This window comes from Amphibalanus amphitrite, unplaced genomic scaffold (genome assembly GCF_019059575.1).
Source record: "Amphibalanus amphitrite isolate SeventyFive unplaced genomic scaffold, NRLGWU_Aamphi_draft 000222F_arrow, whole genome shotgun sequence".
Classification (NCBI taxonomy): Eukaryota; Metazoa; Arthropoda; class Thecostraca; order Balanomorpha; family Balanidae; genus Amphibalanus; species Amphibalanus amphitrite.
In genome coordinates this window covers 363,407-377,481 of record NW_024881717.1, presented here as the reverse complement: position 1 = coordinate 377,481, position 14,075 = coordinate 363,407, and the positions used below count along the sequence as shown (strand labels likewise).

General features: G+C 49.8%; 1 protein-coding gene across 1 annotated transcript in view; it reads left to right on the top strand.

Moving 5' to 3' along the window:
• Positions 1-14,075, top strand: part of LOC122385546 (D-aspartate oxidase-like) — a 69,716-nt gene that overhangs the window by 18,855 nt on the left and 36,786 nt on the right. The window contains exon 3 of the mRNA XM_043373892.1: positions 2,884-3,072. Coding sequence (XP_043229827.1) covers positions 2,884-3,072 — 189 coding nt within the window. The remainder of the gene's footprint in view (positions 1-2,883; positions 3,073-14,075) is intronic.

The window sequence follows — 14,075 nt, the reverse complement described above, 5'->3', positions numbered from 1 at the left end:
ATCGGGTCGGCTGAGAAGCAGACAGCAGACTCGTGCTCCGAAGAGCACCTGAATATGCAGTCCTAATTATTGAAAACTGACTAGAAGCTAACAGACAAAGGTTACCCAGTTTCAAAAATTGCAGGTCATCATAAAATAAAGACAAAGACAAGTGACCCTCCAAAAGTGTCAATTAATGTTAAGTTTTATCTTACGAAGTTCCAAGAGGCAGATCTGAAGCTAATAGCTTTCTTTTACACACAAAATCCGGACAAAACCGCACGATGGACATGTTTTGGTCGTTCACAAAGCAGAACCTCTCCTGAGGAAAACACTCCGGAACCTAGCGAAGGTCTTGGCATGGGAAATGACGAGCGTTTGGGATTTGCAAAATTTGCACAATGTGTCTAAGAAACAGATGACCGACACATTTTGCTACGATATGCTGCGAAAAAATTGCCGCTGGCACCTCCCATTTGTTCAAGAATGGGGTTGTTTTGAAAAGGAAAATGGTACTTGGGAGGTCGGCGCCAGTCATTCATGAAGGAGTTGGTGCCAGAGAAGACCTACGAAATACTCACGGATGGTGTCGATGCAAGCTGTCGGCTTTAAGGGAGAAGCGGATGTTGCCAGGAAGCTCGTCAAACCTAACTCCGACGCAGAAACTGCAGGGGATTCACCTGCAAGAGCTTGAAAGTTGAAAGCTGGTAACCTTTTATCAGCCTCCGGCAGCTGACGGAGCGACGAAAATCGGTATGGGCAAATATTTTTGGAGATACAGCAAAGGGTTTGGTTTCTAACCTTCCGAATCAGTTGTCAAAGCATGCATATTTGTCTAGTGTACACACACACACCAAAACCTTAGATTTTTGGCCGGTTCTTATATGCTTTATTGGCATGGGAAATGTGTCAAGGAACTTTTGAGACACCCTGTAGTTTTGGTGCCTTCGTAACATGTTACGGAGCTGTCAGAGGCGGTTGTCACCAGCTACGAATACCCGGCAAAACCCTTACTGGTTGACCTGACCTGACCTGACCTGACCCGACCTGGCCTAAATGCATGAAGACATCATCTATGATCATAACTAAGATGATATTCGTGATCAGCACCCCGAAAAAACCATAGCAGCCACCCTTTACTATGCTCTAACTCCCGATTTTCCCGACTTTTGGGTCATTGACCTGACCTGGAAGGTCAACCGATGACCTAGGACCTTTAAATTGGGTATCATCGGCTTCCTTTCATCACGGGCAACACGGTCGTTTTTTCCGCGAAGCTCTAACTCGATCAGGGGCGAAACAGCAAGGGGGAGGGTCCAACGGACCCCCCCCCCCCATATATACGTTCGCAGCTGGAAAACACCAATACGGGCGATGGTTAATGGAATTATTAAAGACAATTTTCCAGGTTGCCCCCCCAGTCAAATTCCCTTAAAATAGGCTCTGCTCGGCAGACGCGGTGGCCGAGCCGAAAATGGCCGCGACCACGACCCAGTCTCTCGGACAGAGGGCCGGAAGGGACTCTCCGCCACTCAGCCCTCGCTCACAGTGAAGCCAAGGTCGCGAAGTGCATGCAGAGAGTTGACTCTTGTCGACACACCATGCTGCTGCTCCTTGAAGTACACTTGGCCGCCGCGAGAGTAGACGGTATACACCTTCTTCTCTCGCTCAGCCGCCAGCAAAGATCGGAAGATCTGGCTTCTCTGTTTCGTGAGCGACTCGTTCACGTATAGGTCGCGACCGCGTATGTAGTTCGAGGCGTCGGGACATTATGCGATCGCGTAGACTGCCCAGCCCGGAGCGCACGAATCTCACAATCACTCGGTTGTTAGAACCCGGTAAGCGATGCGCGCGATCGATGTCACTCTCGGCAAGTCCTAGTCCGGGCATACACCTGTTCAGGGTGTTCACCACTAGCAGCGCGTTGACGTCTTCTTGTTCCCACGCGACACTCCCGCCGTCTCGGCGACCACTCGTAGACCCCGCCCGCGAACCGACCTGGCGGTCGGCTGACTGCGACGTCACAGTGTCTCGATCGCGGCCGGGGTCAGCGCACAGTGTGGCCAAACGCCAGATTAGCGCGACTTTAATCAAAAAACGAATTTTGGAATTTTGACTCTTTATAACTATCAGTCGATAGGAAATTGTCCAAAGTATGTCAATATCACAATACTTTGGTTCAATGTCTTCCTTTCGGTGTCCAAAAAGCTAGCTAAAGTGGACATACGCAATGCCGGTCCCGGCTGTGCTGAAATAGTCGAAAACCCGCGTCACGTTTACAACACATTTTGGCGTAATTGTCGGAGAGTTTTGGAAATAAATGGAGTGGCATATGACTGCTGAGCCTATAGTTGATAGTATACCTGAATTCCATAGGTATCCTTGGACTAACCGATGAGTTATGCTCATTTTAAAATTACCTTTATTATTATTATTAATTATTATTATTATTATTATTATTATTATTATTATTATTATTATTATTATTATTATTATTAATATTATTGATATTGTTTTAACTATTATCATTATTATAACTATTATTATTATTATTATTGTTGTTGTTGTTGTTCTACGACGTGCGGTGGCGCACTCGATAAACCACCCTCTCATAACAGGTGAGGTGAGGGAAGGGGTGCCTGAGGGAACATATCTTAGGATGCACCGCGGTACCGGACAGACGGTAACACCACCGGACGCGTACACAGAGCCACAGAGCTTATGTTGTATTTTAGGCCTAAAGGAGCATTGATATACATAAATGGTCGAACTGTCTCCAGCTCCTCCAAGTATTGCTTATATCTTTCTCTAACGAGCGTTGGCACGTTGGAACTTGGAAGTTTTGCGCCACTCCCATTTTGAATCGAATATCGAGTGGAGCAATATGTTGCTATCTCTCCTCAGGTAAAGGCACCGTGGATAAAGACGTTCTTATACTGTGGCGAGGACACCTACGTCATCCCGGGCGTGGATCATGTGACGCTGGGCGGATCGCGCCGGTTTGCCGCAACCAGTCTGGACATCGACAAGTACGAGTCGAAAGCCATCTGGGAGCGGTGCACGCGGTATGTGCCCAGCCTGCGGCGCGCCCAGGTGAGTGACGGCTGCGGCCCACCGCACCGTAGGGATATTCCTGATCTTGCCTGTCTCAACCCTCGCCCGATGAGGGGGAGGGTTGATGCAATCCCCCCTAAGGTTTCTCGCAAATAACGTAAAAACGGCGGCGGCGCCGCGCCAAATTTGGCATACCCTCTGCCCTCTGGGGCAACCTTTTCGCACCTATCCTGAAAATTTCAAGTCCCAGTCTTTTCAGGTCAGGTCACCAGGTCACAAAACCGGTACAAGGTCAGGGGAAAATTGGACTAGTTTAGTGGCAAATGAATGACAGAGTTAGTCGTTGATAGCGTGGGTGCTATGACACGTAGCGCTACCAAATCTCAGTCACAACTTGGGGAATCCATTTGACACATGACCTGGGAGTTTTAGATTCCAGTGACCTGAGGTCAGGTCACAAGGTCACAAAAACCGGTACATTGCCAAAATGGCACTGAAAAGGCACTATTTTGTTCATGGAAACTTAAGTTCTTTATAGATTTGATTCAAACTTGCAGGATATGCTGATGTCACCGAGTGCCATCATATGCACCCCAGTTTTTCATATTCAGTTGACCTGAGGTCATCTAGAGGTCATGACAATTTTTAAGGAAATTTGCCCGAATGTGTAATGATAAGCTATTTGTGCTTTCTTTTAACGTTTTTGTGTTTTACTACCTTGATTTACATCTACTTGGTGTTTGCCAGCTGCAAGAACGCTTGGGTCGGGTCAACTGAGGTCAACTAAGGTCAAACTACGTTTTTGCTAATACCTTGCTACCCAATGAGGCTAGAGCTTCAAAAACGGTGTCCTTTTGTTCCTTGTGATCAGGCGGTTAGAATGATATGCAATATGATGTATTTTGACTAAGTTAAACTTAACTAATTAGTTTAAGTTCACTTAATTTTTAAGAAAATGTTAAGTTCAGATTCAGATTCAGATTCAGATTCAGTGTATTTATCATATTCCTCCATACATTCGAGGCTTTTCACATGACACGTCAGTTCAATGGTAAAGGTAAGAAACAGTAAAAAAAAAACGGGGTTATGCTATGCTAAAAACCACATATGCTAGAAGATCACATATCGAGCAGCACTCGTTCCAATGCTCGCTTAAAACCGCCCATTGACACAGCATCTCGCACCTCGTTTGGTAGGTCATTGTACTTCCTAACTCCTCCGTTGAAAATCCTCCTCTCTCCCGCACATGTTCTGGCCCTCACAGTCACCAGCCTATGAGCATACCTAGTTCGATGCTCATGATCGGCAGCAGAAAACAGACTCAGTTCGCGAGGTTCACCAGTGACAAGTATGCGGCGTATCAGACACATCTGGTGATACGTGACAAGTTGCTGTGCGGTCATTAGTCCGAGACGACGTACCTCTTGACTAATGTGATCATATTTGCTTTTGCGGCTAATGACTCTGGCACAAAAATTGATCAGTTTTTGTATGCGGTGGAGTTGTGTGGCTCCGCACGTACCATAAATCGATATGCAGTACCTGATCATTGACAGAACTAATGCGACAACAATTTGTTTCATCAGTGAGACGGGAATGCCGTGGCTCAGGTGGACAAGTGCAATCAAAGTGCCGGTACATTTCCTCACAACGTGGTCGATATGGTCGCTAAACGTAAGATATCTATCCATGTACACTCGGACTCCTAGGTTTTTAACCTCGCGGCGCTCGCTGACAACATCGTTTCCTACTCGGACAGACACAGTGGGGAGGTCTCTCAGCATCGCCCTGGTACCAAACACGATTACTTGCGTTTTCGATGAATTCAATTTCAGTGAATTATGGGCGAACCAGTCGAAGACTACGGCGAGCTCGCTTTCTAAACACGTAATCATATCATTAATATTGTTTGTGGCCGGATATCAGTGAATAGGTCAAAAACGCCCCCCTTAAGCGCGAAACCTTCTGACACTCAACCCAACACAGATTACTTAAACCTTTGGGCACCATCATGTAGCTCATTCTTTGTACTACGCTTTGAGACCAAGAAAAGACACCTGCGTGTGGTATTTAACCCCCCCAAAAAGGTTTCCGCATACCCTTACAAAAGGGCGTTTTGCCCCATACCCTGGGTAATACGCCCACACCCATGTGCAAAGCGCCCCCACCCCATCCATCAACAGAAAATGATGAACATGGCAGAACTTGACGTCATTCTGACGTCATTTGTGGTCAACCTATCATAGCCTTTGGAATAAAATTTTGTTGCAATGTGTACAATGGATGCCCGGAGGAGTCCTGAAAGTTTGGTGACGATATCTGCAGTCGTTTAGGATCTATCAGCAAAAAAGGACAGGGAGAGGCCTTTTCGGCCCCGACCTACAGGGCGCTACCCTGCACTCTCACCACCGTGCAAAACGCCCCCCTTTCAGAAAACTGGGGGCGTCTTGCCCCATGCATCGAGTAGGCGTCTTGCCCCATCCACTCCATTTCCGGTCAACAAAATATTGACAAAAAACGCGCCACTAACGCCGCAGCATAATACATTCAACAGAATGACAATAAAACGCAGTTTTGAGTGATGTGCACAATAGCAAGTTTTGTGATATAAAGAGGGCATCAAAATGTTAGGAATCTTCTGTAAAAACAACAAAAACAACACCCAAAACCAATATCAGCACCTACCCACGCTGCTCCTCAAGACGCAGACCCGGAAATAGAGACCTACGTAAACAAGCAGCTGACTGTTCTGAAAGACAGGATAAAACACCTATCCGTCGTCGATAAGAAATACGATTTTTTTAGGGGAGGCGTTTAACCCAGGGGTGCGTTTTCCCCACAGTTACCCTAATCTGAGTATCGTCCGCGAATAAGACGAGCTTAGTCTTCTCAGAGTACAAATTGAGCTCGTTGCTAAAAATGGAGTACAGTAAACATGATAACGAACCGCCTTGGTATACACCGGTGGTATTTGGTAGCGATCGCGACATAATCTTGGTACCATCCTTCGTCACAATTTTTACCTGCTGTTTGTGATTTTGAAGGTAGTCAGCAAACCAGTGGTTATCAACGCCATACATCAACTTGTTATCAACTTGTCCAGAAGTTTGGGGTGAGAGATCACATCGAAGCACTTTGAGCAGTCTAGTAACACAAGTATCGTGATTTTTCCCTCGTCCATGGCTTTGTATATAGAATCAGTCACAACTGTGAGCGCGGTTTCGGTTGAGTGGTTTCTCCTATAGCCATGCTGAGCTGACGAATACAAAGTGTTCTCGATGAAGTATGAATTTAGCTGATTGTGTACGGTCCGTTCTATGATCTTAGAGATGGCAGGTAACGTCGTCACCGGTCGCCAGTTAGCCGGGTCGGTAGTAGTCCCTCCATTCGGTAGCGGCACTACGATACCGTGCTTCCACGCGTCAGGCACGACACCGGATATGAGACTCGAGTTGATGATGTCACAAAGTACATGCTGAAGACCGAAAAAGAACCTCTGGAACATAGCGATGCTAAATCCGGTGCTATCAATAGATGACGATTTCTTCATGCTGGCTACAGTAATGCACAGATCGTTCTCGGAAATTGGGCTAACTCTAAACCCACATGACAGTACGCGCGGTAAGCGAGTGGGTGGCGGGTTGGTCGGCGCGATCACAGAGGCGGCGGTACGGGGTCCCACATTAACAAAATAGTCATTGATGGCATCTGGTGTCACACTTGGCACGGTGTTCGCCGCCTTCTTGCTACCTATTATCGGCGCCAGCACTCGGTACACTCGGCTGGGTCCGGCTTCGATAAGCCGCTGTTGCAGATGCTCCCGCGAGTCACGGCGCACGGCGGCTCGGCACCGACGGTTGATTGCCTTGTAGTTGTCTCGTTCGGGCTGTCCGGCAGCAAGAGCCGCGCGCCGCTCGGCGAGCAGCGCCCGCGTCGATTCCGTTACTCTCACTATAGAGGCGGCGTGGCGCCTGACCCTCCTCAGTGGAGCAACGGTGTCCAGTAGCGTGGTGAAGATTCGGGTGAACTGGTCCCATTTGGCTGTTGGTCCGTTCGCGGCAAACACACTCCCCCAGTCGGTATCTGCCAGCGTGATGTTGAAGTCGGTCGAATCGACTCGGTTGATAAGTCGCGTCTCAGTGGTCGGCGGTTTTACCTTAGTTTTCGGGCAGTACCGCACTAGTGCTCGAGTAAAGTCATGGGGTCCTCCATAATGGCAACGGGTGACGCCGCACTTCACGACCAGCTCCGGCTGATTGGTAATGATTACGTCAATCAGTGTTCCCGCCGGTCTGTAAGTAGGACAAGTTGTGCTGCACGCGCTAAGTCCGTAGGTCCGCATGATTTCACAGAGTTTATAGCTGGGGGTGCTTGTGCTGGACGCAGTGCTAAGCAAGCACGCGTTTAAATCACCGGCGATAATCACAGGGGCTCCAGGATGAGATGCGAGCATAAACTGCAGCTGGGATTCGAGGTCGTCGAAATCCAGAGCTAACTGTGACGCAGTGTTGGTCGGGTGGCGATAGGCAGAGGCAAACAACATGCGTTTGTGTTTGTCGAGTCTAACCAACGCCCAGATTATCTCGATGTTCGACGAGTCAGTGCCTGTAGTTGGCCGATCTAGCAGTTCCACGTTGATGTCGGTACGTGCTAGCAGTGCTACACCGCCGTACCCTTTCGGGAGTCGGCTAGTTTTTGGTCGGTCACATCGGTACAATGTGTAGCCGTCGATGGTCAAAAGTCGATTCGGTATATTAGGTGACAGCCACGTTTCTGAAAGTGCTAACAGATGGAAGTAATGCACGTGCGATAGATCGTGGCGTAGGTCAATCAGCTTCGGCTTGATGGACTGTATGTTTAATTGGCCGATCATGAGCTGTCCAGGTCGATGTCCTCCCGGTCCGATCCACCGGGCACCTCCCCGGCAGCCGCGGCGACGGCTCCTCCGTCCCCGCTGTGTCAGCGGTGGGTTCGGCCGGTATCCCCTCTATCCGGGGGCGCAGCCCGCCGCCCGCCAGCAGCCAACGCGGCCGGCCGGCTGCCACGTGACAGGTTAGCGTCGAGTGTCGGGCTGACATCCAAGGTCACTCGACGCCCCGAGGGCATTCTGGGTCGGATCGGCCAGAGTGGTGGGGCCGGTTGCGAAACTCGCACCTAAATTGGTAACAACAAAGTACATCATTCGATGCGCACGGACGTCCTAAGTTCACTGGTATTTTTATTTTTTGGCTGTATCTTTCAGGGGCGGCGGATTCGGGGGGGCAGAGGGGGCAGCTGCCCCCTGGCAAACTCGGGAGGCAAAAGTATCTTTTTGGCCCCCCATAATTTGTGACCTAAAACTTTGACAAGAAGCCATACATTAATTTTGTTCGATCATCTGATGTTATCAGCTGCCCATATACTTTATCATACGTTGCACACACAGAAATATTGAGCGATGTCAAGTTCAATATACTCGTAAATAGTTCAAATAGCTTCAAAGTTCTGCTTCACTTAGTAAAATATCTTTAGTTTAAGTATTTTCGTGATAAATAAGCAAGGTATCCGTTGCACAACGCCATAATAAGTAAAGGTGTTAGGGGTTGCGGTATGCGACCCCGTGCCCCCCTCCCTCCCCGGCCGGCCTGGAGTCGCTCGTGCGGCCGGCGCGGCGGGCCGCCCGGCGGGCCGCCCTGGATCCGCCTGTGTGGCGGCGTGCCCGCGGGCGGTGACCTGGGGCAAAGGGGCTGGGCGCGCGGCGCGGTGTGCCGGGAATACAGTATCTGGTGACCGGACCTGGCGTGTGGACGCGGAAGAGGCCGAACGACGATCCTAATACTGGCGCGGTCGGTCGGTACTTCTACTGAACGTGAGTTGTTATTTTGCTGTATTCTTTGGGCTGGTTTATTATTTGATTTACTTTCGCTGCAGTGTATGGTGTTATACCTGTTAGCCGGTGACTCTTCAAAACACATTCTGTATTACGGAATAGCATCAATTTTTCTTTCTGTACATCATTGCATATTTGCACCAGGAGCAAAATGGATCAATTGAGCACAATCTTGTTGTCACGCCTGGAGATTTTTACGGGTGAGGGTGGGCAAGATTTGCAGTCTTGGCTGAGCCGTTTTGAATTATTGGTGGACAGGGATGGCAAGGATGGGGAGAAGGCTAGATTCTTGCTGGGTCTACTGGGAGGCAAAGCGTTCGAATACTGCGCTGGGTTACCAGAAAAGGTCATCAAGGATTATACGCAGATAAAACAGCATCTTGTCGACAGATTCGACACAAAAGTCAACGAGTCACACGCATATTCCGAGTTCACGCGGGCTTCTCGCGAACCGGGGGAGGCGGTTCAGGATTTTGCAGAAAGGGTTCGAAAGTTGGCCCGTAAGGCTTATCCGGATCGAATCAGTGCGGAGGCGAATAGCCTGCAACAATTTGTGTGCGGCTTAAATGAACCAGGTTTACAAGCGAGGCTCCTCGGGAAGGGTCACTCATCCCTGGATGAGGCACTCAGCCACGCCCGTGACATTCAGCGTCAGCACGCTGCGTTGGAGGCTATGGGGGCGCGGGGCAGTGATGGCGCCGCTCTTCCTGTGCGCAGTCGACCCGCTACCGAGGAGCAGGGGCTGCGGTTATCTCCAGCAGGGTTCGAATCCCGGTCGTCTCCGGGAGCAGACGAGCGTTTAGATCAGATCCAGAGGCAGGTGGATGCCATTCAGACATCTCTTTCGCAAATGGGCACTGCATCGTTTACAACAAGTGCAGGTCCCAGTCGACCTGTGAGATGCTGGAAATGCGGGGCGCCCGGACACATCCGTGTGAACTGTCCGCAACTGACTCGAGCCTCGGGGGCCGGGCGGGCCACATCAGCGGGCACATCAGCGTGCCATCTATGTGGCGTGGAGGGCCACTGGATGGCGCGGTGCCCCCTGAGTGCGGGGAGACGCACAGGGCCCGGGCGGGGACCCACCAATACAGAGTTCCGGCACGCCGAGGCTGGTAGGCCGGCGTTTTGCTATTGCTGTGGAGCCGAGGGCCATTGGATGGCCCACTGTCCCCAACATCCAGCGAGGGTGCGCGACTTCGCAGCTCCAGTGGAAGGAGTTTCCGCCAGGAATTCGGAAAACTAGACGGAGTCGGTTCCACGCGGCAGGAATCGACTAGGGGTGGTGCACTCGCACCACAAAGGGCCGCCATGATAAGAGTGAGCATCGGAGGTCAAATGGTTTGGGCGCTGGTTGACTCCGGGGCAGATTTCTCACTCGTCAGAGCGAAGGTGGCGCGCAGCTTCGTGGGAGCGGGGGTCAGCGCACAAGAGTCAGGTCCCAGGGGTACTTTGGTGGGGGCCAGCGGCGAGCCGCTGCATATCCTAGCAGTAGCCGACATACCGATGCTTATCGAACAGAGACAATTTAGCGTCGCCATGGCGGTAGTGGAACACCTCATCTATGACGTGGTACTTGGCAGGGATTTTGCGTGCCGGTACGGAACGGTCCTGGACGACAGGCGAGGGATCCTGAAGCTGGGAGACATGGAGATACCTTTACCCACATACGACGACATCCGCCCATCCAGGTGCCGGGTCCGACTGGGAGCTGCGGTGTCAGTCCCGCCCCGCAGTGAAACTGTGATCGCTGCCGTTGTTGAAGCAGTAGACGGGGATGACAGGTGGCGGCCGGGGGTTAGGCTGGAGGGGGTACTGGAGCCAAACGAAAAGGGTTGTTCTAATAATCTCCTAGTGTCTCGGGCCGTCGCGGACGTTGACGGAAGGGGTCAGATACCAGTCAGGATCATAAATATCTCGACCAGTGAGGCACGCCTCCTGGCGAACACTGACATCGGAACCCTGTACACTATTCGGGACGATGGCATGGGGATTTACGACGTCAGCGACGGAGAGGACGGCGGGGATTCTCCCCCACTCTGTTCGGGAGACGAGGCGGTTGACCTGGTGAACACAGTTGATTTATCTGATTCCGGGATGAGTGAAAAGGGACTGAACCAGGTGCGTGCGTTGGTTAGGGAATTCAGCGATATTTTTAGCCGCCACCCTGGCGACTTGGGACTAACTCACCTGATGCAACATGAGATCGAGACGGGGGATGCACCGCCCGTGAAGCAGAGACCGCGGCGGGTTCCGCTGCGTCTGCGAGAGCAGGTGGAGGAGCAAAGGCAGCAAATGCTGCGGGACGGCGTGATCGAGCCGAGCACGAGTCCGTGGTGCTCCCCCATTGTGCTAGCCAAAAAGAAAGACGGTTCCTATAGATTTTGTGTGGACCTGAGGGCGGTTAACAAAGTCACCAAGGGCATGGCCTACCCCCTTCCCAGTAGAGTTCTGCACGGCTGCAATTTTCCACAGCCTAGCCGCCCCGCAGCCGTGGCTCCACAGCCACAGCCGCCCACAGCCGTGGCAAAGTGTGGGCAGCCAGCCGTCAGCCGGCCGTGGATACTTTCAATGAAATGCAACCAAATAGTACAAAATAAGTTGTTTTTAGTTGAAACATTTAGCTAAAAGCACATTGCAATGGGCTACAGATTCTCAAGCTCATGAAGCATCATAGGTTAAGTGGTTGTGTATCTGGCTTTAGGCTGAAGGCCTGAAGCCTGATGCGCATCGCATAGGTACCTAGGTACACAAGCCCTTGCAAGGGGTTAAGAAAGATGGGTAGGTAGGTAGGTATACCTACATCAACAGAAAACAAACAACGAACCAGAATAGAAGCACTAGCAGTGTAGACATCTAATGCCAAATCCTGAAGCATGGTTGTGGGACAGAACAACAGACTCTGATGCTTTTCATGATCAATGTTAGGTATGGAAAATGAAACTTGAACTGAAGTTGATGGACTGTCAAACAGTGATTGTCTGGTCAAAACTCTTGCTTCTTTCTTACCTTGCATTTTTTCTGGGGTGTGATATGCCAGGCTTGAAGCAGCCTTCTGAGCAAGTCTCAAACTAATTTGATATGCAAGGCATCAAAACACTAGTGAGCATCCAAGAAAGAACCACATTCATCTATTTTGATTTTTCCAAATAATGATCTTCGCTCAAATCCCCAAGGACGTGCGCGCCACAATTGCCTCTTTCAATTAAAAATTTTACTTGAGTTTTTAATGACGTCAATAGCAAAGAAGTGGCAATAAATTGTTTTGTGTCACTATAAACAGCCATAAAAATTATAACTAATAAATAATAATGCTGTACAGTTAAAAACTCGCTCTCAAACAAAGATAAATTATCAAATTTTAACATTTTCAGAAGAAGACGTCATTGTATTAGTAAAGTCAACAGCTCGCGTAAGAAATATTGTGTTCAGGGTTTTCACCGTCATGTGAATTACGTGTTCAGGGTTTTCACCATCATGTAAATTAGCCGTAAGTAAGGTTCATGCTCACTTATTATCTAATTTCATTGGCTTCGTTGATCAGCATTTTCTGTTAGCGGTCACTCACACACCAGTTAGAACATAAAGCACCAGTTTTATATTATGTAATTGGACTTGCCGAAAATCCAGAAATACATCTTACATCTAAGAGTTATTTTAGATAATATTTTATGAAGCCTTTACCTGCCCTTACCTAGGCGTGATTTCTTTTTTTATTACCTGAAAGAATCATTGAACGCTCGTCTTCAATAGCTGTAAGGTGCTCTCCTAATGACCAGGTGAGATTGATTTGAGAGGGATGTGACAATGCAACATGTTGCATTTTCTGAAACTGTAAAGTCTTGGTGATGAAGGAACATTTGGTACCTATAATTAGTATTCTGTACCAGAGTGCAAACTCCCCTACAGCAAATGGTAAAACCATTACAGGTTTTCAAAGGCTTCACCACTTTCAATGTTGCTGGGCATCCTTTGCATGATTTTTACAGGCTAGACTGCTTATAAGAATGTAAGATTAAGGATTTAAAATTTTATATTTGAGTACTTAAGATTGAGCTTGAAATCTCACAGCCGTGGCCACAGCCGTAGCCGTGTTCTTGGAGATATTTGCAGCCGCCCCGGCCCACAGCCGTGGGGCTGCAGCCAGCCGCGGCTGCAGCCGGCCGGTGCAGACCTCTACTTCCCAGAGTAGATGATGCGCTTGATTCGCTCGCCGGAGCAAAATACTTCTCTACTCTCGATATGGCCTCCGGATATTGGCAGGTGGAGCTAGCACCCAAAGACCGAGAAAAAACCGCTTTCTCCACTGGCAACCAGCTTGACCAGTTCAGACTGATGTGCTTTGGGTTGAAAAATGCGGGGGCTTCTTTCCAAAAACTCATGGAACTGGTGCTGGCAGGGGTTGACCCAAAACAGTGTCTGGTTTATATTGACGATATTATATTGTTCGGACGTTCAGAGGACGAGCACATCGCAACCCTGAGAGAGGTTTTCTCCAGAATCAGGCAGGCCCGGATGAAACTGAAACCACAAAAATGCCACCTGGGAAAGAGAGAAGTGACCTTTCTGGGGCATCGAGTGTCTGCGGAAGGTATCGCCCCCGATCCATCAAACACAGAGAAAGTGAGACAGTGGCCGGAACCCCAAACAGCCGCGGAGATGCTGAGCTTCCTCGGTTTGTGCGGGTACTATATGCGTTTTGTGCCGGGATACGCAGAGGTCTCCAAACCTCTGAGGGAGGCCGCATCAGGAAAGGGCACACTGGTGTGGTCGGAAGCCATGAGAACAGCGTTCCATGAGCTGAAGGAGAAGCTGATCTCTCCCCCGGTCCTGAAACTGCCGGCAATGTGCGGTCGATTCAGGCTGTATACTGACGCATGTAACAGTTCTGTCGGGTCGGTCCTCGTCGAGGCAGTTGGAGACCAAGAACGGGTGGTGGCCTACGCGAGTAAAGTCTTGTCAAAGGCGGAGCGACGCTGGCCGACATACGATAAGGAACTATGGGCGGTCGTATGGTCGGTGCGACATTTCAGACAGTACTTGGTAGGAGCGGAATTCGATGTGGTGACTGACCATCGCCCTCTCTTGAATCTGCCGAATTCAATCGTCGTCGAGAACGACGCGACGGGGCGTCGGGGTCGATGGGCAGTGGAGCTGAGTTCCTACGAGTTCA